Source organism: Leptodactylus fuscus, chromosome 7 (genome assembly GCF_031893055.1).
Source record: "Leptodactylus fuscus isolate aLepFus1 chromosome 7, aLepFus1.hap2, whole genome shotgun sequence".
In the NCBI taxonomy this organism is placed as follows: domain Eukaryota; kingdom Metazoa; phylum Chordata; class Amphibia; order Anura; family Leptodactylidae; genus Leptodactylus; species Leptodactylus fuscus.
Window position 1 is genome coordinate 142,644,201 of NC_134271.1, and position 26,002 is coordinate 142,670,202.

The 26,002-nt window shown below is 47.4% G+C and overlaps 1 protein-coding gene across 1 annotated transcript in view; it reads right to left on the minus strand.

Annotated features, from left to right (window-relative positions):
• Nucleotides 1–14,741, minus strand: part of LOC142214604 (B-cell receptor CD22-like) — a 71,103-nt gene extending 56,362 nt beyond the window's left edge. The window contains exons 1-4 of the mRNA XM_075283544.1: nt 14,594–14,741; nt 9,599–9,856; nt 9,226–9,480; nt 8,240–8,488 (exon numbers count right to left, since the gene is read on the minus strand). Of these exons, the coding sequence (XP_075139645.1) occupies nt 8,240–8,488; nt 9,226–9,480; nt 9,599–9,856; nt 14,594–14,741 (910 nt within the window). The remainder of the gene's footprint in view (nt 1–8,239; nt 8,489–9,225; nt 9,481–9,598; nt 9,857–14,593) is intronic.
• Between the last annotated feature and the right edge of the window lie 11,261 nt (nt 14,742–26,002).

Sequence of the window (26,002 nt, forward strand, 5' to 3'; positions counted from 1 at the left end):
ACAGTATTATGTCCCATAATGGCCCCTGCACACAGTATTATGTCCCATAGTGGCCCCTGCACACAGTATTATGTCCCATAGTGGCCCCTGCACACAGTATTATGCCCCATAGTAGCCCCTGCACACAGTATTATGTCCCATAGTGGCCCCTACACACAGTATTATGTCCCATAGTGGCCCCTGCACACAGTATTATGTCCCATAGTGGCCCCTGCACACAGTATTATGCCCCATAGTGGCCCCTGCACACAGTATTATGCCCCATAGTGGCCCCTGCACACAGTATTATCCCCCATAGTGGCCCCTGCACACAGTATTATCCCCCATAGTGGCCACTGCACACAGTATTATCCCCCATAGTGGCCCCTGCACACAGTATTATGTCCCATAGTGGCCCCTGCACACAGTATTATGTCCCATAGTGGCCCCTGCACACAGTATTATGTCCCATAGTGGCCCCTGCACACAGTATTATATCCCATAGTGCCCCCTGCACACAGTATTATGTCCCATAGTGGCCCCTGCACACAGTATTATGTCCCATAGTGACCCCTGCACACAGTATTATGTCCCATAGTGTCCCCTGCACACAGTATTATCCCCCATAGTGGCCACTGCACACAGTATTATCCCCCATAGTGGCCCCTGCACACAGTATTATGCCCCATAGTGGCCCCTGCACACAGTATTATCCCCCATAGTGGCCTCTGCACACAGTATTATGTCCCATAGTGGCCCCTGCACACAGTATTATGTCCCATAGTGTCCCCTGCACACAGTATTATGTCCCATAGTGGCCCCTCTACACAGTATTATGTCCCATAGTGGCCCCTGCACACAGTATTATGTCCCATAGTGTCCCCTGCACACAGTATTATGCCCCATAGTGGCCCCTGCACACAGTATTATGTCCCATAGTGGCCCCTGCACACAGTATAATGTCCCATAGTGGCCCCTGCACACAGTATTATGTCCCATAATGGCCCCTGCACACAGTATTATGTCCCATAGTGGCCCCTGCACACAGTATTATGCCCCATAGTGGCCCATGCACACAGTATTATGCCCCATAGTGGCCCCTGCACACAGTATTATTTCTCATAGTGGCCCCTGCACACAGTATAATGTCCCATAGTGGCTCCTGCACACAGTATTATGTCCCATAGTGTCCCCTGCACACAGTATTATCCCCCATAGTGGCCCCTGTACATAGTATTATATCCCATAGTGCCCCCTGCACACAGTATTATGTCCCATAGTGGCCCCTACACACAGTATTATGTCCCATAGTGGCCCCTGCACACAGTATTATGCCCCATAGTGGCCCCTGCACACAGTATTATGCCCCATAGTGGCCCCTTCACACAGTATTATGTCCCATAGTGGCCCCTGCACACAGTATAATGTCCCATAGTGGCCCCTGCACACAGTATTATGTCCCATAGTGGCCCCTGCACACAGTATTATGCCCCATAGTAGCCCCTGCACACAGTATTATGTCCCATAGTGGCCCCTACACACAGTATTATGTCCCATAGTGGCCCCTGCACACAGTATTATGTCCCATAGTGGCCCCTGCACACAGTATTATGTCCCATAGTGGCCCCTACACACAGTATTATGTCCCATAGTGGCCCCTGCACACAGTATTATGTCCCATAGTGGCCCCTGCACACAGTATTATGTCCCATAGTGGCCCCTGCACACAGTATTATGCCCCATAGTGGCCCCTGCACACAGTATTATGCCCCATAGTGGCCCCTGCACACAGTATTATGCTTCATAGTGGCCCCTGCACACAGTATTATCCCCCATAGTGGCCCCTGCACACAGTATTATGCCCCATAGTGGCCCCTGCACACAGTATTATGTCCCATAGTGGCCCCTGCACACAGTATTATGTCCCATAGTGGCCCCTGCACACAGTATTATGCCCCATAGTGGCCCCTGCACACAGTATTATGCCCCATAGTGGCCCCTGCACACAGTATTATGCTTCATAGTGGCCCCTGCACACAGTATTATCCCCCATAGTGGCCCCTGCACACAGTATTATGTCCCATAGTGGCCCCTGCACACAGTATTATCCCCCACAGTGGCCCCTGCACACAGTATTATGCCCCATAGTGGCCCCTGAACACAGTATTATGCCCCATAGTGGCCCCTGCACACAGTATTATCCCCCATAGTGGCCCCTGCACACAGTATTATGTCCCATAGTGGCCCCTGCACACAGTATTATGCCCCATAGTGGCCCCTGCACACAGTATTATGCCCCATAGTGGCCCCTGCACACAGTATTATGTCCCATAGTGGCCCCTGCACACAGTATTATCCCCCATAGTGGCCCCTACACACAGTATTATGCCCCATAGTGGCCCATGCACACAGTATTATGCCCCATAGTGGCCCCTGCACACAGTATTATCTCCCATAGTGGCCCCTGCACACAGTATTATCTCCCATTGTGGCCCCTACACCAGTATTATGCCCCATAGTGGCCCCTGCACACATTATTATCTCCCATAGTGGCCCCTGCACACAGTAATATCCCCCATAGTGGCCCCTGCACACAGTATTGTGCCCCATAGTGGCCCCTACACCTGTATTATGCCCCATAGTGGCCCCTGCACACAGTATTATGTCCCATAGTGGCCCCTGCACACAGTATTATCCTCCATAGTGGCCCCTGCACACAGTATTATGCCCCATAGTGGCCCCTGCACACAGTATTATCCCCCATAGTGGCCCCTACACACAGTATTATGCCCCATAGTGGCCCATGCACACAGTATTATGCCCCATAGTGGCCCCTGCACACAGTATTATCTCCCATAGTGGCCCCTACACACAGTATTATCTCCCATTGTGGCCCCTACACCAGTATTATGCCCCATAGTGACCCCTGCACACATTATTATCTCCCATAGTGGCCCCTGCACACAGTATTATCCCCCATAGTGGCCCCTGCACACAGTATTATGCCCCATAGTGGCCCCTGCACACAGTATTATCCCCCATAGTGGCCCCTACACACAGTATTATGCCTCATAGTGGCCCCTGCACACAGTATTATGTCCCATAGTGGCCCCTACACACAGTATTATGTCCCATAGTGGCCCCTGCACACAGTATTATGTCCCATAGTGGCCCCTGCACACAGTATTATGTCCCATAGTGGCCCCTGCACACAGTATTATGCCCCATAGTGGCCCCTGCACACAGTATTATGCCCCATAGTGGCCCCTGCACACAGTATTATCCCCCATAGTGGCCCCTGCACACAGTATTATCCCCCATAGTGACCCCTGCACACAGTATTATGTCCCTTAGTGGCCCCTGCACACAGTATTATGCACCATATTGGCCCCTGCACACAGTATTATGCCCCATAGTGGCCCCTGCACACAGTATTATGCTTCATAGTGGCCCCTGCACACAGTATTATCCCCCATAGTGGCCCCTGCACACAGTATTATGCTCCATAGTGGCCCCTGCACACAATATTATCCCCCACAGTGGCCCCTGCACACAGTATTATGCCCCATAGTGGCCCCTGAACACAGTATTATCCCCCTAGTGGCCCCTGCACACAGTATTATCCCCCATAGTGGCCCCTGCACACAGTATTATGTCCCATAGTGGCCCCTGCACACAGTATTATGCCCCTTAGTGGCCCCTGCACACAGTATTATGCCCCATAGTGGCCCCTGCACACAGTATTATGTCCCATAGTGGCCCCTGCACACAGTATTATCCCCCATAGTGGCCCCTACACACAGTATTATGCCCCATAGTGGCCCCTGCACACAGTATTATGCCCCATAGTGGCCCCTGCACACAGTATTATCCCCCATAGTGGCCCCTGCACACAGTATTATCCCCCATAGTGGCCCCTGCACACAGTATTATGCCCCATAGTGGCCCCTGCACACAGTATTATCCCCCACAGTGGCCCCTGCACACAGTATTATGCCCCATAGTGGCCCCTGAACACAGTATTATGCCCCATAGTGGCCCCTGCACACAGTATTATCCCCCATAGTGGCCCCTGCACACAGTATTATGTCCCATAGTGGCCCCTGCACACAGTATTATGCCCCTTAGTGGCCCCTGCACACAGTATTATGCCCCATAGTGGCCCCTGCACACAGTATTATGTCCCATAGTGGCCCCTGCACACAGTATTATCCCCCATAGTGGCCCCTACACACAGTATTATGCCCCATAGTGGCCCATGCACACAGTATTATGCCCCATAGTGGCCCCTGCACACAGTATTATCTCCCATAGTGGCCCCTGCACACAGTATTATCTCCCATTGTGGCCCCTACACCAGTATTATGCCCCATAGTGGCCCCTGCACACATTATTATCTCCCATAGTGGCCCCTGCACACAGTATTATCCCCCATAGTGGCCCCTGCACACAGTATTGTGCCCCATAGTGGCCCCTACACCTGTATTATGCCCCATAGTGGCCCCTGCACACATTATTATCTCCCATAGTGGCCCCTGCACACAGTATTATCCCCCATAGTGGCCCCTGCACACAGTATTATGCCCCATAGTGGCCCCTGTACACAGTATTATGCCCCATAGTGGCCCCTGCACACAGTATTATGTCCCATAGTGGCCCCTGCACACAGTATTATCCTCCATAGTGGCCCCTGCACACAGTATTATGCCCCATAGTGGCCCCTGCACACAGTATTATCCCCCATAGTGGCCCCTACACACAGTATTATGCCCCATAGTGGCCCATGCACACAGTATTATGCCCCATAGTGGCCCCTGCACACAGTATTATCTCCCATAGTGGCCCCTACACACAGTATTATCTCCCATTGTGGCCCCTACACCAGTATTATGCCCCATAGTGGCCCCTGCACACATTATTATCTCCCATAGTGGCCCCTGCACACAGTATTATCCCCCATAGTGGCCCCTGCACACAGTATTATGCCCCATAGTGGCCCCTGCACACAGTATTATCCCCCATAGTGGCCCCTACACACAGTATTATGCCTCATAGTGGCCCCTGCACACAGTATTATGTCCCATAGTGGCCCCTGCACACAGTATTATGTCCCATAGTGGCCCCTGCACACAGTATTATGTCCCATAGTGGCCCCTGCACATAGTATTATCCCCCATAGTGGCCCCTGCACACAGTATTATCCCCCATAGTGGCCCCTACACACAGTATTATGCCTCATAGTGGCCCCTGCACACAGTATTATGTCCCATAGTAGCCCCTCCACACAGTATTATGTCCCATAGTGGCCCCTGCACACAGTATTATGCTCCACTGTGGACACCCATAAACAATTATTATACCCTGGGGTCATTTCAGACCCCAGAGTATAATAATCGAAGACCTGGGGGAATAAAAACATAAATAAAAACCACTGTTGCTTACCTCTCCCCTGTCCCCCAGCTCCTATGTTGTCGGCCTCCGCTCTCGTCCTAATTTTCCTAATTTAATGAAGTCGAACATCACATGATACTGGGATGCAGGCCGGCATCATGTGATGTCAGAGACGTCAGACAACTACCGCAGGCCTGAGGCCTGCCCGGATCGTGGAGAGGTAAGTAACAGTGTTTGTTACGTTCCCTTACCTCTCCTGGGCCTCCGATCATTATACTCACATAAGCAACGAAGAAAATCTATGAATTTGCAGTTTTTGGTGTAACATACCTCCCAACCCTCCCGATTTCCGCGGGACATTCACGATTCCGGTGACATGTCCCGTGGTCCCGGTTGGAGGGAGGTATGTCCCGATTTCAACTCAGATCTGTGTCCAGAGGACGCAGATCTGAGTTGAACACATACACGGCTAAAGCAAGGAGCTGACACAGGTCAGCTCCTTGCTTCGCCGATGCACGCCGGCTACTGGCTGTTCAGACACGATGTGATGACGTCACATTGCGTCGATAACTGTGTAAGCGAGAGAGAGAGGCACGCAGAGAGCGGCGGGGGAGCGAAGGAGAAGGTAAGTGTAATGTGTACACTAATGTGGAACATGAAACTGGGGGCAGATGAAGGAGAGGACGGCATGACACTGGGGGCAGAGTTGTGGGGACATGAATCTGGGGGCAGAGATGGGGGGACATGAATCTGGGGGCAGAGATGGAGAGGACATGAATCTGGGGGTAGAGATGGGGGGGACAGGAAACTGAGGGCAGAGATGGGGGACATGAATCTGGGGACAGATGGAGGGACATGAAACTGTCAGCAGAAATGGGGGACAAGAATCTGGGGGCAGAGATGGGGGATATGAATCTGGGGGCAGAGATGGAGGGACATGAATCTGGGGGCAGAGATGGAGGGGACATGAATCTGGGGGCAGAGATGGGGGGACATGAATCTGGGGGCAGAGATGGAGTGGACATGAATCTGGGGGCAGAGATGAAGGGGACATGAATCTGGGGTCAGAGATGGAGGGGATATGAATCTGGGGGCAGAAATGGAGGGGACATGAATCTGGGGGCAGAGATGGAGGGGACATGAATCTAGGGACAGAGATGGAGGGACATGAAACTGGGGGCAGAGATGGAGGGACATGAATCTTGGGGCAGAGATGGGGGGACATGAATCTGGGGGCAGAGATGGAGAGGACATGAATCTGGGGGCAGAGATGGAGGGGACATGAATCTGGGGGCAGAGATGGAGGGGACATGAATCTGGGGGCAGAGATGGAGGGACATGAATCTGGGGGCAGAGATGGAGGGGACATGAATCTGGGGGTAGAGATGGGGGGACAGGAAACTGAGGGCAGAGATGGGGGACATGAATCTGGGGGCAGAGATGGGGGACAGGAAACTGAGGGCAGAGATGGGGGGACATGAATCTGGGGGCAGAGATGGAGAGGACATGAATCTGGGGGCGGAGATGGAGGGGACATGAATCTGGGGGCAGAGATGGAGGGGACATGAATCTGGGGGCAGAGATGGAGGGACATGAATCTGGGGGCAGAGATGGAGGGGACATGAATCTGGGGGTAGAGATGGGGGGACAGGAAACTGAGGGCAGAAATGGGGGACAAGAATCTGGGGGCAGAGATGGAGGGGACATGAATCTAGGGACAGAGATGGAGGGACATGAAACTGGGGGCAGAGATGGAGGGACATGAATCTGGGGGCAGAGATGGATGGGACATGAATCTGGGGGCAGAGATGGAGGGGACATGAATCTGGGGGCAGAGATGGAGGGACATGAAACTGGGGGCAGAGATGGAGGGACATGAATCTGGGGGCAGAGATGGAGGGGACATGAATCTGGGGGTAGAGATGGGGGGACAGGAAACTGAGGGCAGAGATGGGGGACATGAATCTGGGGGTAGAGATGGGGGACAGGAAACTCGGCAGAAATGGGGGACAAGAATCTGGGGGCAGAGATGGGGACATGAATCTGGGGACAGAGATGGAGGGACTTGAATCTGAGGGCAGAGATGGAGGGGACATGAAAATGGGGGCAGAGATGGGGGACAAGAATCTGGGGGCAGAGATGGAGGGACATGAAACTGGGGGCAGAGATGGGGGACATGAATCTGGGGGCATAGATGGAGGGGGGACATGAAACTGGGGGCAGATGAAGGGTGTATATGAAACTGGGGGATAGATAGAAGGGGGACATATAATTTACAGGTGACTGTAGGAGGATTATACTGTGTGCGGGCACATGAAAAATTAATGACTGGGCGGAGTCAACTGAAAAGTGGGCGGGGCTAATTTTGTCGGGGCACATTTTGTCCATTTTTCAGTTCTTCAAAAGTTGGGAGGTATGGTGTAAGTATATAGTGTGCTAAAAATTGCACCTTTTTACCCTCTTTCTTTGTTTATTAAATGAGCCCCAATGTCCTCAGTAGAAGAATAAACTGGCTTATGTGATCTGGATGCCTTACAGTTCTTGATGTCTATTGGGTGGATGTATATATACTTTTGTATAGTTAGCAATTCTGTTCTGTGAGCAGCTAAATCCTACATGCCTATCTATAAGTGTGCGTTGCATCATATAAAGTATGTGTTGTAGTTCCTTAGATATCTATTCATGTTTTGGAGAATCTGATCACCACACCCCTGACCACACTGACCACCGCACCCCCTGACCTCCGCACCCCTGGAGTTTTCGATACCAGTCATCTCATACATAGAGCTCATACCAGAAAATAAACTCCTATATTTTAACAATTGGGTTATAGATTATATTACTATGATAAATCTTCTAGAGAACTCACCATCACTGACCTCCAGGCTGACCTCAGGACTGCTGCCAGAACTGGTTCTACACTGGTATTTCCCGCTGTCACAACTTTGGGCAGAATAGATATACATAGACTTCTGATCAATTTTCATCCATGGTTTATTATCTTTATACCAGGAATATGTCCCATAGATGATTACATCACAGGTCATTGTTATGGAGTCTCCAGTGAAGATCTTTTTCCAGTTTGGAGAGAAGGTCACCATGACTGAGTCAGAAGATCCTGCAAAACAGGATATATATATATTTATTAGTGGATTGCAAACTTGCACTTGAGACATCAGATCAGCCACAACTCAGGATATTACTCTAATATGAATCTTTTCCCTATCTTGGTTCAAAATGAGACATCAGATCTGAAAAAAATTGGATCTGTGCTTTATTAGAATTTTCCTTCAACAAGACATAAAAAAAATTACCTAAATATAGGACCAAATAGTCAAGAGTATACAAGTTAACAGCACATGTGAGTTTATGTTATATAGTGTATTGTAATAGGATCTGATAGACTCGTAGTTACTTGGAAAGAGATGAAGGGGTGATTTATAGTAAAAAAGGAGGCAGATTTAAAAAGAAAAAAAAATCTGAAAAATCTGAGTATTTAAAGTGATCTACAGTGTAACCTAATTCACAAAGTTAGGAGAGTCTTATAACATTATCTTCATTCAGCAGAAGCCCCGATCTACCCACATCATCTGCCCTCATATTATCCTCATTCGACAAAGATTGACCTTGCTGACCCATTCTAGTGCCAATGGGCTCATCTCATGTGCACTGAAATTGAGGTTTCCTATCAGACGTCCTGGTCATAGACACTACTGATGGTGTCTTCTTTGTTGTGAAAAATAACAGCGACCAGACAGTTTTGGGAGAAGCGCCATCTTTAAAGACTTAGCATTTGATGTACAAGCATGGCCGATGTTGTGAAGGGGTTAATAAACACAGTTGGCCATCACTTACCTGGAGCAGTGACCTCAGTCTCATCGCTGTATGTAGTATATCCAGTAGTAATGACTTGTCTTCTACACTTGTATACAGCAGTCACATCTAGATGGTCTCTATACAGGAATTCAGAGTCAGTGGTAGATGAATGGATTATTTCATTGTTCTTATAGAAGTATATTGTCCCCCTGATATCCTTGTAGCGGCTGTGACATCTCAGCGCCAGGTCATCTCCTTCATATATATAGGGTGGTGACTGCAGGACGACCGGACCTAAAGAACAAAATATCACAGCTGTAATCTCTATATGACATGTTACTGTCTGGTGATCCCATGTGAATTGTATTACTACTATATGACTGGTTTGTACAATATATATTACATGACTCACCGTGCATAACATAGAGCGTCACCTCCTCACTAATATCCTCCTCACTGGTCCCGCACTGGTAATTCCCATCATGTATGGACTGGGCAGACTGAATGGTAAAAGTCTTCCCTTGTTGGATCCATTGGTTGTTCCTGTACCAGGTATATGTGACGTCTCCCTGTACAGCGCCGGCCACATCACAGGTCATTGTTATAGAGTCTTCATATAAGATCTTGTACCAGGGTGGAGTGAAGGTCACCACAGGTCTGACAGTAGATCCTACAACACATCACAGGTAAGTGAATGATTTGTATTCATATTCATGCTGTATATAAAGGGTTAGTCCTATCTCATAGGTGCAGGTGCCATGACAGTGACTGGAGACAGGATAGTCGCCTCCCTATTTCTAGTGTGACCCCTATGCAGTGACCCAGAGCGGCCACTGATAGTGAGTTAGGGCCCTTGTGCGCCTGTGGCCAGTAGCTTACTCCTGGGCACTGCTCCCCAGCACCTCTGTGGCACCCCTGTCAGTATTTAGGCAGATGTATCTCTCTTTTATATAGGTCCTGATGTACTTTGCATTATAAATGTATTGTTATGTACTGTCACTTTAAGTTTCCTGTGTCTGCTAAACATGTGAGTTGTGAGCACCAATCCCTATCCAGTCCTCTCCCTGGGAGGAGCTTCCTTCCTCTCAGGCCTGCAGTCTAGACCTAGAGTCTAGGGAAGGCAGACACACCTGCCACCAGCTCTTAGCGCCTGTGTAGGCCTCAAGCCTGAAGTCTAGGCCTACTTGTTTTCTCTGAAGTTGCAGTGACACTGCAGGTCTCAGCCGAGACCCCTGACAAGCTGAAATCCGGGTCTGGAAGATATAGCCGGCCGGTACAGCTGGGCTGAAGTGCCTGCACCCCTGAAATCAACTCCTGCACCTTCTACCTCTCCGGACAGAGCCCCGCGAGCTTTGGAAACTCTGCAAGGTCTCCTACCTCCCTAAAGTATTGTGCATACTGTTTGCCAGGAGGGGCAACTACTTCAAGGACCCTCCTGCCTTGCTAGTGGCCTTTCATCGGTCCCCGAGCCACTGCACCCCGACATCACCAAACGTGAGTCTTTATCCGTAACGAGCCAAGTTACGAAGCCGCAGTTCTCGTTGTCTCCCACAAGGGCTGGCCTGTCCTATCATCTACTCTCCTACTGTATTTGAACACCGTCACGTACTGCTAAGGGACATAAGGATTGGTGATTGGTGCCTCACTTAACTCTTCAGTGCCTGTACTGGACTCTGTCACATTGCACTGTGAGCCTGCTGCTGCAAAGCACTGTAAGACTGTCGCTTTCTTCAGTAAAGTTAACCTGTTCACCCTAACCCTGTGTGGTCGACTGTTATCCTGCACATCGCACCTGGGTGAATGGAAGAGTGGAAAGGGTTGTGGATAATCAGGGATACACCGGGACACCTCTCTGCCCAAACGTGACTGGTTACCACACCTATTCTTAGAATGATGTGGATCCCAGAGGTGAAGACATATGTGACATATCCTGACATTTCTGAGATATAAGTGAGGATACACTTTAAAGCTGTATTTACACTCACTGACAAAAAAATAAAATAAAATATAACACACCAGTATAGTAATATCAGATCTACTTACAGTAGACAAGACCCCCATAGACCCGGACCACTTACACCTGCAGCCTCCAGCACCAGACATTGAATCTCTAGCAAACTGAGCTACGATATATTTTCCTTAGAGCCTGGGACAATATTGTTAAGTTTTAAAGGGGTTCTCCAGGAGAATTTATTTTTCTATATTAGGCTGGGGAACTTAAAAAGCAAAACAAAAACATACTCACCTGTCCCCGGTGCTCCGGTGTCTCCCAGTGCGGTCTCATTCTGATGCTTCGGTGTTTTCTTCCACGGAAAGGACCTGGAGACATCACATGTAGTCGCGTGTGGCGGGGAAGACGACACCAGAGGAGCAGCAGAATCAGACCTCACTAGGGGAGTGGGGTGAGAGATCACAACAGATGACAGTGTCTCAATGAACTGGTGAACGCTCAGAAGTTTTGCACATATTCATATAAAGGTGGTGCTTGACAGTGAAAAATAAAGTCCATTAAAGGGATGCTATCATTAAAATTAGAGATGAGCGAGTACTGTTCGGATCAGCCGATCTGAACAGCACGCTCGCATAGAAATGAATGGATGTAGCCGGCACGCGGGGGGTTAAGCGGCCGGCCGCCGTCAAAGCGGAAGTACCAGCTGCATCCATTCATTTCTATGGAGCGTGCTGTTCGGATTGGCTGATCCGCACAGTACTCGCTCATCTCTAATTAAAATGCAATTTTTTTTCTCCTTAACACATCGGAATATCCTTAAGAAAGGCTATTCTTCTCCTACCTTTAGATGTCTTCTCCACACCACCGTTCAGTAGAAATCCCAGTTTTCTTCGGTATGCAAATGAGTTCTCTCGCTGCACTGGGGGCGGGCCCCAACGCTCAAACAGCACTGGGGGTGTCTCCAATGCTGTGAGAGAAATCTCCAGCGCCACCTCCATCTTTGTCTGGAACAGCCTCTCTCCACGTCTTCTTCTGGCACTGGGTTTAAACTTCTACGCATGCGTAGTTGGGTCTGCCATCGGGCCTCGGGACTGCACATGCCAGCGGCCATTTTTTTGCGGCTGCAAACTTAATCATGCGCAGAAGTTTGAACCCATTGTTAGAAGAAGACGCGTGAAGAGGCCGTTCCAGAAGAAGATGGAGATTTCTCTCGCAGCATTGAGGACGCCCCCAGTGCTGTTTGAGTGCTGGGGACTGCACCCAGTGCTGCGACATAACTCATTTGCATAAAGATGGGAAACGGAACATCTATCGAACAGCGGCGCAGAGAAGACATCTAAAGGTTGGAGATGAATAGCTTTTAGCTAAACTTGTCAGAAAAGAATAAAAAACTGTGGCAACGTAAAAATAAACACTTGTTTATACCATCACATTTTACAATCTATGTTGTTCTAGCCTTCCTAGAGTGGGGGAATGGATGTGACGCCGTTTCAGCTGCTTACGTAATTAAACACTCCTCCTGCTTCATTTGGCCTCATCAGATATACCCCAATGTGCTTACTCCAGAACTCTCGCGAGATGAGATTAGTGATGTGAGAGAGTGCAGGATTTATGGTGTAGAGTCCTTAGTGGCATTTATAGTTTGAGAAAGGGTTTGGGGCACGAAACAGCTGTGACCCTTCCCGGATTGTTCACCTTCTTTGGCACAGTAAGACAGTAAGATGAAGAAACAAACTTGGTTACATCTCCAGGTATCTGACAATGATGTCTTGTCCTTGATCAATTTTTGTGGGAACCTTAACCCAGCCTCCTTTTGAGAACCTTCGACCCGTGACTGGGTCACTACAGACACCAAGTCAACTGTGATATGTGATCTGACTTATTATCGGGAATATCAACCTTGAGTAAAAGTTATGAAAACAAGTGCAATAGAAAGGTAAAATCCTTCCCTGACAACATAAAGCATTAAAAATAGGCTTAAAGGGATCCTATCATTAGAATCCCTATTTTTCTAACTAACACGTAGGAATAGCCTTAAGAAAGGCTATTCTTCTCCTACCTTTAGATGACTTCTCCACGCCGCCGTTCGGTAGATATTCCGTTTTCCGTCTTTATTAGAGATGAGCGAACACTAAAATGTTCAGGGTTCGAAATCCGATTCAAACAGCCGCACACTGTTCGACTGTTCGAACGGGTTTCGAACCCCATTATAGTCTATGGGGGGAAATGCTTGTTTCAGGGGTAGGCAAAATTTGATCAAATTCTATTTACCAAGTCCATGAGTGAGGGTCAGGCTGGATTCTTCTCCCTGTGCAGCGTCCCCACATCCTCTTCTGGCTCTGCATTCACTCTGCTAGGCATCGGGCCTGGGCAGAGCCGACTGCGCATGCTCGCACTACAAGCAGACATGCGCAGTCGGCTCTGCCCAGGCCCGATGCCTAAGCAGAGTGAATGCAGAGCCAGAAGAGGATGCGGGGACACTGCGCAGGGAGAAGACTTCTAACGGTAAGAGAAGAACCAGCGTTGATTGGCCGACTGTATAGCATTCTGCCAATCAACGCTGGTTCTGCATCGAATCTTAACTTTGAACAGCTAGTAGTACTCAATCAAGTACGAGTATTTTGAATACCGTAGTATTCGATCGAACACCTACTCAATCCAGTACTACTCGCTCATCTCTAGTCTTTATGCAAATGAGTTCTCTCGCAGCACTGGGGGCGGTCCCCAGCACTCAAACGGCACTGGGGGCATCCCCAATGCCACGAGAGAACTATCCAGTGCCGCCTCTATCTTCTTCAGGAACCGGCCTCTACGCGTCATCTTCCGGCCTGGCTTTCAATCTTCTACGCAAGTGGGCCTTGGGCAGAGCTGACTGCACCTGCGCGTGACCATTTTTTTATGGCCGCTTACGCGAGCTCCTGTAGTAAGGGATTCTAATGATAGGATCACTTTAAGATTAAAAAACTAAAGGCTTTACATGATTCATGTATTTTTAAATGGTGTATTGAAGAAAAATCGAAATTGTTAAAAAAGATAAATAGATTTATCATCTAGTATATGTGGTCTACAAGTAGTGAGAAAATGGAATAGATGCAAAAAAAAGAAAGTATTTAAAAATATGAATTTGAAGGTACAGAACCCGCTTTTGTGGACGATAAGGTATCGAATAAAATTCACAACAAGGCCATCGGACTAGCTAAAAATCGAAAATGGGAAAAAAATTGTTGGAATGGTGAATGGCTAATATTATACTTATGTCCAAAACGGGTTCAAGGGAAAAGCTCGACTTAAGAGTTCATTGATCTGTAGTGTTGTAGATGGAGTCCAGAATGCTCAGGTCCTACAGGATAACCGGGATAAACTGGCCCAATGGGCAGCAAAATGGCACGTGAGCTTCAAAGATGATAAGTGTAAAGATACACATAACCCGTAGAGAAGAGAAAACTAGTTCTTAACCATCAGGGGTCGTTCCAAAGTTTTCAAAAGTTTCAGGATTTTGCTGCTCACCAACCATTACTCTACTCAGGTTTGAAGAGATGTAATAGTTGCTGGCCCACAGAAGGTATACAAACCACTCATACTCAGCTATCTTGGGCTGAGCCATGGCTTCCAATCTTCCTGAGCATCCACAACTTCTTTGACAATCTCCGATGACATTAGCAGCACTAGGTCACCACTGAGACCTATGATTGGACCTCAGCGGTTATATAACGGGTGTCACATGGGGCAGCTGATGTCATGGGGAGAGCTAAAGAAGTTGGGGACACAGGGGAAATAAAATCAGACGCTGTGGTGGAGCCAAGAAAGGGTGAGGAAAGGAGAGTATCAGTAGTGGGTCAATTTTCTGCACTTTTTCTGGTTCAGACCCAATTTTTCTTAATGGGGAATTGAGCCTGAACCATTAATAAAATGGTTTTACCTTCCTCTGGGTCAACTAGGGTTCATAAAAATTAAAGAGTTGTACTCAATGGATCTAAATCTTTTCCAACCTACTATGTAACTATGGTGGAGTCATATTGTGTAGTGTCCGGTAAGCAACAGAACAGTAGCAGATCTGTGTTGTGTAACTAAAGCACCACTGTTCACCTAATAGAGGGACATCTAGGGCGTTGTATATATCTGTTAAACTGGGGGGAGGGGGGGTCATGGGAACCTGTAGTCCTTTACGTTACATTGTAACACTGTTACGGTTGGCAGGCTTGCTTAAAAAAAAATCTAAAATAAACAAAGCCTACGGAACCCACTGGGCTCTGAACTGCAGGCCCCCTGGTGTGAACAAGGCCAGACAGTTAACCTCACTGCCGGGCTACACCACCAGCTGAGTGCTCCCTGTTACCTCACAGCGAGACTGCCTCTTGCAGTACAGAGTAGCCGCTAATGAATTATAAAGTCTTGCAGTTACTGCACTGCAAGACTAACACAAACTTGACTGTGTGCTCCCTGTAGCTTCCTGGGCCGCAACCACTTCAGTCACCTGCTGAGTACACGCGAGCGCTTCCCATTCACTTCAATGGGAGCGCTCGTAGAGAAAAAAGCAGCCCATTCATTTCAATGGGGAGCGCTCGTGTGCCAGCTCCCATTGAAATGAATGGGATCTGCTTTATACACGCTGATTCTGAACGTGTTTTAACATTCAGAATCAGTCAGGGTATCCATAGTGTGAAGGGGCTCTAACAGTGCTGAGCCACACACAGAGCCGCAGCACATATGACATTGAGATTTGAGGCTAGCTAAGGAGGGAGTTCCCTGAGCAATTATTAGGACAACAATTCTAACTAAAGCCCTACCTAGCTAAGGCAGCTCACTGCCAAACTAATATCTTGCACAGCCGTGCACAAAATGCTATTGAGGTTTGAGGCTAGAGCACCAGGCGTCCAAACCAGCCTCCTTAAATGGAGGGAAGACGGGACCGATCAGGCAGCCCAGGTGCTCAAGCCAGATGCTGATTGGTCAGTCAGCAGACCAACCATGCCTATCGTCTGCAAGGGGATTAACCTCATGCCTGCTGGACTGAACAATTACAGCGGAAGAGGCTGCGACCCTGATACCATGGCGGCACATGCTGCACAGCCCTACACACTGCCACAGAAAGCCCTGCCAACATTAAAACAAAGGTGCAGCACAGAGCTAGGCAAGATAATAAAAATTTAAAAATAATTTCTACAGTGCTATGTTTGCATCTACTTCATATGGTGAGTATTTAGACACTCATAGGCGCTTTTCTGTATTTTTGGTTTCAGTTAAAAAAAAAAAACACATTTTTTCTGTAGCTTACATGCAGCACAATTCACTAGAATGTAATTTTACTTGGTTTCACTATCAACAGCTAGTTCCCTGTTGGGTCATCTCCAGCCCCTTGCTCTACTTTCCTGTAAGCGAAACCCTATGGGTTACAGCATCCAAATATTGTATGTGCCAAGAGCTTTCCCAGCATAATAATAATAATAATAATAATAATTAATAATAATAAAATATATATATATATATATATATATATATATATATAAAAAAATTTTATACATACATTAGCTTTGGGGACAGTTGACAACATAAGAACATATTATGATAGAATTTGCTTTTTTAACTCACCCATTATTCCTGTGAACATGGCTGAAAGAGAAGTAAAAAATAAATTGATGTAGTCCATGAATCAAGTTTATAACACTTAAATATATAAAACATATGTATGCAACAGTAAAATAATAAAAACATGCAAATTTGGTATCTGAGTCATAAAGACCCCCTATAATATAGTTATGTATGTCAGCCAATGTACACACAGTTTATGAAGACAACTATTAACCGTGCCAGTTTTGTGAGTAAGAATGTTTGCTATTTCGTGAAATCTATATTATAGGGGTGCCTGTATGTTAGATATACTACCTCTCTGCTATCTCTGTGTTGATGAGGAAAGTACCATACCAAACATTCGATCCACACCAGGGATCATCTCTTCTCTTTATGGCAATCCACTAGACGAGAAAGAACTTGACTATTACTAGTTCTGGTTAGCATTCTTATTAATATAGGAGTCGATATCCAATTGGATAATTTGGCTCACATGGGGTACTATCACTCATTAGGAAGAGAAAGGAGAAGGGATTATTAGACCTTGCCCTGCTAAGAACTCTGGGTAAGAAATATGCAAACAAGACCTCCTTGGTGGAAAAACATCTATCATAAGCAAGCTCAATGTCTTTTTTTCTCTCTACTTTTCCCCCACGTCAGAAGACTCCCATAGTTTCTTGATTCTGCGATATCCATATCTAATTCACTAAGATCTTCATTCCTGTAGATCAGGGGTGCCCAATACGTCGATTGCGATCTACCGGTCGATCGCAATGGATGTATGGGTCGATCGCGGGATGCAGCCAGGTATCCCCGGTGTCTGCTTGTTCACAGAGCAGGCTGAGAGTCGACTCTCAGCCTGCGCTGTGAACAAGCACTCTGGACATTGCAGGCCACTGTTAGGGATGGAGGGGGCCAGGGTGCTGCTTGTTCACAACGCAGGCTGAGAGTCATCTATGGGTACTGGCAGGCGGGGCTACCAGTGTCCAGAGATAAATCTTAGCCTGCACTGTGAACAAGAAGACAGTGGGGATCTCTGGGCGGTCACAGAATGCCGCTGTCTCCTGCTCTCACGATCCGCCCCGCCCCACCCACATGCCCGGCCCACCCATAGTCACGTCCCGCCCATAGGCCCACCCGGCCCCGCCCACAAGAAGTGGGTAGTAGATCTTTTGACTTGGTCATGTTATAAAGTAGCTCACATGCTGACAAAGTGTGAGCACCCCTGCTGTAGATGATATAGTACCTGAGGCCTTGCCTCATTGGGGACCGGGATCTGGAAAAAAATTCATAACTGGTAAAAAATCAACTTGACCTCTGGGTGGTGAGACATGGACATGGACCTGCAAATCCCATCATTCAGACTCATTTCTCACAAGACAGAAATTCTCAACGTCCTCCAGTAAGCAAAAGCTTACGTCAAGTTCATGAGTGACAAAAGGACCTGTCAAGACAAAGATGTCTTCCACCTCAAATTCAGGTTCAAAGAATATTTTAACTTTTGGACAGCATGTAAGGTGGTCTCCTCCTGTGGAGTAATGCAGATATTTTGTGGTTGACGAAAAGTTTCTCATTTCTCACTTTTTGAACAATGTCACCACCTAGCCTTCCTTCTTTCTTTTACTTCTTCATTTTGTTTCCATGTACTTTGTAGGCCTCAGTGTGATATTTTAGATGTGATCCCGGTGCCGTTGTGCTTAGTCCAGAAGTCTTCATGCTTGTTGCCTTGGAGAACATCATGGAAGACAGATTTGCATGTTCTTCCAATGTTGGAGAACCTCAACATTTTGGACATTTCAGAGAACAGATTGGGCATTGGTAAGTTGTTGATATTACTGGTGGCCTGACTAAGTTTTATAAAGCTCTGCAAACCCAGTTTGAGATTTAGAGATGTTGTTAGGGTTATAATTAATGAGTATCATGGCGTACATTAAGTTGGCCAAGATCGTGCGTCACTGAAGTCCGTAGCCCTGACTTACTTTATGGTCTCCTTTTTTCCCTACAATACTACGATCTCTTTCTTCCACCTCTTGGTGATGTTTTCTTGCTTTGGAGGTTTCTTGCCCCCTTTAGCTCATAGCCAAGCCTTTCCAGTGTGCTCTCACTTAGGTTTCTTGCTATTCTGGTACCATATGTGATCAAGTACTTGGGTTGTCACCCAATTACCAATGACTCTTTCTCGCTGTATATCTCTCTAGACTTTGTTGTCTTGCTCATATGAATGGTCTTCCATCATGGCTTTCCTTCCTAGACTCTCTGCAATCTCTCCAACGCATCCTCCACATGATAGGCTTAGATACACTGGGATCAGAAGACATTATCACAAATGGAAAACTTAGTTACAATGGATCAGCAGTGTATTTTTCAAAAGAATTTTTCAGTTTCGGATTGAGGTATCTAGAGCTCACCAGTAAAATTCATTCTGGTGGCTCATTACAGTTACATGCAAGTGTTACCATACCACTCTCACAAATTCCTGAACATGGAGCAACACACATGGTTTTCAGTCATAACTTTTTGCTTGGTCATTATCTTGGGCTTTTTATTTCCTGGGGTTCCTATCGGTAGCCTGCTGACTGCCATTTGTCTGGTACTAGGGTCTTCTTAACTTTGTGATACATGTCCACAAGTAGCAAGCCTCTGGCAGCAGCAAGATATTTGGGGACCCCGTAGAGATGTTGAGAAGGCACCTGCTCAGGCAGAGAAGATACTAGTAGGTCGGCTTCTGCACCATACACTGCTGATGAAGGAGATGGCCCACCCGGGCTCAAGGGCCCACCAGTGGATTCATATGTTCCTTTGTGCACCAATCTGAGCCCTGGCATTGCATACAACGTTTATAGTCCTACAAGTCTATCTTCCCACGATTACATAAAGAGTCACATCTATGACAATGCTCTATATGGTGAATCTATAGTGAAAGAGGAAATAATAGACACAGGCGAGAGAACAAAACACCACAAATAGCCACATACTGATAGAAAAGGGAAACCTCAAGTGTGACCGTGCCAGAGCTAGAGCTTTCTATATTTATGTCTGTCTTCTGCAGCCTCTGATGTTGTCAGGTCAGGAAGAGCGATTGTTCACACCTACAATAACTGAGTAAAGAAGAAACTTCACTTCTAAACTAGAGTAACTGGAAAATATAAGACAAGTGTTGTCAGAAATCACATAGTGATACTTCAAACTCTTAAAGGGATTCTACCATTAACATGCTTTTTTTTTGTCGATCACATGTAGGAATAGCCTTAAGAAAGACTATTCTTCTCCTACCTTTAGAAGTCTTCTCCACACCGCTGTTCGGTTGAAATCCCGGTTTTCTTCGGTATGCAAATGAGCTTTCTTGCAGCACTGGGGGCGTCCCCAATGCTGCGAGAGAACTCTCCAGCGCCACCTCCATCTTCTTCAGGAACGGCCTCTTCACACGTCTTCTTCCAGCGCTGGGGGTCAAACTTCTAGGCATTGGGCCTCGGGCAGAGCTGATTGCGCATGCCCACAAGAAAAATGGCCGCTTACACAGTAAGCAAGCGACCATTTTTTTGTGGCCTGTGGGCATGCGCAGTCGGTTATGCCCGAGGCCTAGAAGTGTGACCCCCAGCTCCAGAAGAAGACACGTGAAGAGGCCATTCCTGAAGATGATGGAGGCGGCGCTGGAGAGTTCGCAGCATTGGGGACGCCCCCAGTGCTGTTTGGTTGTTGGGCCCGCCCTCAGTGCTGTGAGAGAGCTCATTTACATATGGACAAAAACTGGGATTTCTACCGAACAGCGGCACGGAGAAGACATCTAAAGGTAGGAGAAGAATAGAATTTCTTAAGGCTATTCCTTCATGTTAGACACAAAAAATTGTGTTTTAATGATAGGATCCCTTTAATATTGAATACTTACTGCTAGGTTTTCCATCTGAAATATATATAACAAAAAATATTCCTGCATACCCGTGTCTTCTGCAGATGTTAGTGCTGAAAATGGGAAAGACACTCTTACTCCCCAATTGGAAAAAAACACACACACTACATGGGGAAGCGCCACACCGCCCTCCAAACAGGGACCTGGATTAACCTCCATACCAAATAAAAGCTATAATACAAAAATCCCTTATCCACAGTGATGGCGCGGACTAACAACCCCCTCCCCCACCGCTAACAATATGTAATAAATAATATTAACTACCAAATATCCTACAAGTGGGTATTAGTAAATAATGGGCTCATGAACAAACCCTTCAATATAGTAAAACCACACGGACCTCATTATAGTCTACGGGGTCACCACTTTTTAATGCATATAGGTTTCCATTTGGGGGGTCCCCAAGCGGAATTCCTGAACAGATACCGAACGCAGATATGAACCGCGCTTACCAGCTATCAGTAGGGGTCGAATACAGCTTGTTATACAGCCATGTGAAGGCTGTGCCGATTCTGATATCTAGAACAACATCGAGACCATGAGCTGGGGGATGTTCTGCTGTATATAGTATATATTTAGTGAGTATGTCTATGTAGTGTTTGTGTATATATATATATATATATATATATATATATATATATATATATATATATATACGTTTCTATCTATCTATCTATCTATCTATCTATCTATCTATCTATCTCCTATCTATCTATCTATCTATCTATCTATCTCCTATCTATCTATCTATCTATCTATCTATCTATCTATCTATCTATCTATCTATCTCCTATCTATCTATCTATCTATCTATCTATCTATCTATCTATCTATCTATCTACAGTATCTAGTAAGTGAACTAACATCTCAGCACAGAAGTATTAGACTTATAGATATCCCAAATTTATCAAAAACTTGTGCAACATTTGATAATTTTGGCTCATATTACACCAACAGCATATCTGCGAGCATGAAATCTCAGTGTAATACAAAACCAGCAAAGTAGAAGAAATTCTAAAATCCTTTCTACACATTGCACAATGCAAAGCACACAAAGCACATGGCCGTGTACATGGAGCCTTACAATGATTGGTTTTACATAACAAAAGATTAGACGCCTTGTACTAACACATTGCAATGACCATAGAATAAACCTGTTACGTTATATGTTATGTATGAGCAGAATAATGGAGATGCAATGACGTTACTTACAGATGATGAAGATGAGCCCGGCCAGTCTTAGCTGTGATGAGTCTGTAGACAATCCCATGTCTGGTTAGCAGTGTCTGTATCTTGTGAGGACGTTACATGACCTGTGTGACTTACAGATTTATGTCTTTTTCAGGAAGGAAATAAAGTAGCAAAAAAAACCCCCCAAAAAAACAAGGAAATCTTGAGGATCTTGAACACGTACAAGACATTACATCAGGTCACTCATCCATTAAGGTGCAGACAATTGTACTCAGAGCTATAACACAGAAACAGCTTTATAACGGAAGAGACACCGCGAGAGAGCAAAAAGTGTAAAGTAAGGAAATGCCCCTTCGGTTCTACAGCTGAATAGGGAAGTTACACTACTTCATAGAAAGGGAGGACTTTATTCTTAAAGCTTTTCTTAATTGTGCTGTAAGATGGAAAGTATCACCAGTACAGGCATATCACCCCAGCCATGCAGATAGATAGGTTACTGTCACCAGACCCAGCATATCACCCCAGCCATGCAGATAGATAGGTTACTGTCACCAGAACCAGCATATCACCCCAGCCCTGCAGATAGATAGGTTACTGTCACCAGACCCAGCATATCACCCCAGCCCTGCAGATAGATAGGTTACTGTCACCAGAACCAGCATATCACCCCAGCCCTGCAGATAGATAGGTTACTGTCACCAGAACCAGCATATCACCCCAGCCCTGCAGATAGATAGGTTAGTGTCACCAGAACCAGCATATCACCCCAGCCCTGCAGATAGATAGGTTAGTGTCACCAGAACCAGCATATCACCCCAGCCCTGCAGATAGATAGGTTACTGTCACCAGAACCAGCATATCACCTCAGCCCTGCAGATAGATAGGTTACTGTCACCAGAACCAACACATCACCCCAGTCCTGCAGATAGATAGGTTACTGTCACCAGAACCAGCATATCACCCCAGCCCTGCAGATAGATAGGTTACTGTCACCAGTACCAGCATATCACCCAAGCCCTGCAGATAGATAGGTTAGTGTCACCAGAACCAGCATATCACCCCAGTCCTGCAGATAGATAGGTTACTGTCACCAGTACCAGCATATCACCCCAGCCCTGCAGATAGATAGGTTACTGTCACCAGAACCAACACATCACCCCAGTCCTGCAGATATATAGGTTAGTGTCACCAAAACCAGCATATCACCCCAGCCCTGTAGATAGATAAGTTAGTGTCACCAGAACCAGCATATCACCCCAGCCCTGCAGATAGATAGGTTACTGTCACCGGACATCAGCATATCACCCCAGCCCTGCAGATAGATAGGTTACTGTTACCAGACCCCAGCATATCACCCCAGCCCTGCAGATAGATAGGTTACTGTCACCAGAACCAGCATATCACTCCAGCCCTGCAGATAGATAGGTTACTGTCACCAGTACCAGCATATCACCCAAGCCCTGCAGATAGATAGGTTAGTGTCACCAGAACCAGCATATCACCCCAGTCCTGCAGATAGATAGGTTACTGTCACCAGTACCAGCATATCACCCCAGCCCTGCAGATAGATAGGTTACTGTCACCAGAACCAACACATCACCCCAGTCCTGCAGATATATAGGTTAGTGTCACCAGAACCAGCATATGATCCCAGCCCTGCAGATAGATAGGTTAGTGTCACCAAAACCAGCATATCACCCCAGCCCTGTAGATAGATAAGTTAGTGTCACCAGAACCAGCATATCACCCCAGCCCTGCAGATAGATAGGTTACTGTCACCGGACATCAGCATATCACCCCAGCCCTGCAGATAGATAGGTTACTGTTACCAGACCCCAGCATATCACCCCAGCCCTGCAGATAGATAGGTTAGTGTCACCAGAACTAGTATATATCACCCCAGCCCTGCAGATAGATAGGTTAGTGTCACCAAAACCAGCATATCACCCCAGCCTTCAGATAGATAGGGTAGTGTCACCAGAACCAGCATATCACCCCAGCCCTGCAGATAGATAGGTTAGTGTCACCAAAACCAGCATATCACCCCAGCCCTGCAGATAGATAGGGTAGTGTCACCAGAACCAGCATATCACCCCAGCCCTGCAGATAGATAGGTTAGTGTCACCAAAACCAGCATATCACCCCAGCCCTGCAGATAGATAGGTTACTGTCACCAGAACCAACATATCACCCCAGCCCTGCAGATAGATAGGTTAGTGTCACCAAAACCAGCATATCACCCCAGCCCTGCAGATAGATAGGGTAGTGTCACCAGAACCAGCATATCACCCCCAGGGCCGCCATCAGGAATTTTGGGGCCCCATACAGCCTAAGTGTCTCCCCCCCCCCCCCGCCATTTAAAAACAACCTTATTTTGCGTCATACCAATTCTGTATTACATTTCCCTTTATTTAGCAGCATTACAAGGCTTAATCAGATTCTATTTGCAGGTAAAATCTGCTACGTGTGACCGCACCTATAGAGAGCCAGCACCATCTATAAGAGCTCTCCTAATAAATCCTCAGGGCTTATTCACATTGCGTTTTTGGCCTCCCTTGCCGGGATACGTTGGTAACCAGTCAGAATCAGCTGTCAACTTATCCCTGCACGAAGAACTGGCCATTAAAAAAAGGGGGTCCTGCAGTTCTCCATGCAGGGATAAGTGGGGAGCTGATTGTGACTGGTTACCAACGTATCCCGGCAAGGGAGGCCAAAAACGCAATGTGAACACTCCTTTAAAGTGAAAGTCCCACCCCCAAACAGGCTGCTATGCTAGTAGTATAGCCTACATCATTATTATTCTCCAGCTAAAAACTTATATATTATATATTATTGCCCCAGTTCCCTCTCCGCAGTGCTGCACACCCGATGTCCCAACAATCCCCCCGTCCACCCTCTAACATCTTTCCATTGCCCCCTGTACCCATACCTCCCAACTTTTTAAGAACCAAAAGAGGGATAAAATGTGCGCGCTGCGGGAAATTTAGCCCCACCCACTGTTATGTTGACTCCGCCCACTCATTAATTTTTCATGTGCCCGCACACAGTATAGTCCTCCTACAGTCACCCGTAAATTATATGTCCCCCCTCCGTCTCTCCCCCAGCTTCATATACACCCTTCATCTGCCCCCAGATTCATGTCCCCTCCATCTCTGCCCCCAGATTCATGTCCCCTCCATCTCTGCCCACAGATTCATGTCCCTCCATCTCTGCCCCCAGATTCATGTCCCCACATCTCTGCCCCCAGATTCATGTCCCCACATCTCTGCCCCCAGATTCATGTCCCCTCCATCTCTGCCCCCAGATCCATGTCCCCTCCATCCCTGCCCCCAGATTCATGTCCCCTCCATCTCTGCCCCCAGATCCATGTCCCCTCCAGCTCTGCCCCCAGATTCATGTCCCTCCATCTCTGCCCCCAGTGTCATGCCATCCTCTCCTTCATCTGCCCCCAGTTTCACGTTCCACATAATCCACATTACACTTACCTTTTCCTCGTTCCCCCGCTGCTCTCTGCGCGCCTCTCTCTCTTATTGGCGCACAGTTGTAGACGCGATGTGACGTCATCACATCGCGTCTACACTGCCGGGTAGCCGGCGGCAGCGGCGAAGTGAGGAGCTGACACAGGTCAGCTCCCCGCTTCAGCGGCTGAAGCGAGCTGACCTGTGTCAGCTCCTCGCTTCGCCGCTGCAGCCTCTCTCGCTGACGCTGACACATATGTGGCTGAAGCGAGGAGCTGACCTGTGTCAGCTCCTCGCTTCAGCCGCATATGTGTCAGCGAGAGAGGCCGCAGCGGCGAAGCGAGGAGCTGACACAGGTCAGCTCCTTGCTTCAGCCGCATATGTGTCAGCGAGAGAGGCGGGCAGCGGTGAAGTGAGGAGCTGAACTGTGTCAGCTCCTTGCTTCAGCCACGTATGTGTTCAACTCAGATCTGCGTCCTCTGGACGCAGATCTGAGTTGAAACAAACACGACATACAATGACTGCTGCTGGCGCCAGGGGGCCCGGGCCCCCCCATTTTTAAATTTGGCCGGGCCCCTGACGCCAGTAGCAGTAGTACTGGCCTATCGGCGGCCCTGATCACCCCAGCCCTGCAGATAGATAGGTTAGTGTCACCAAAACCAGCATATCACCCCAGCCCTGCAGATAGATAGGTTACTGTCACCAGAACCAGCATATCACCCCAGCCCTGCAGATAGATAG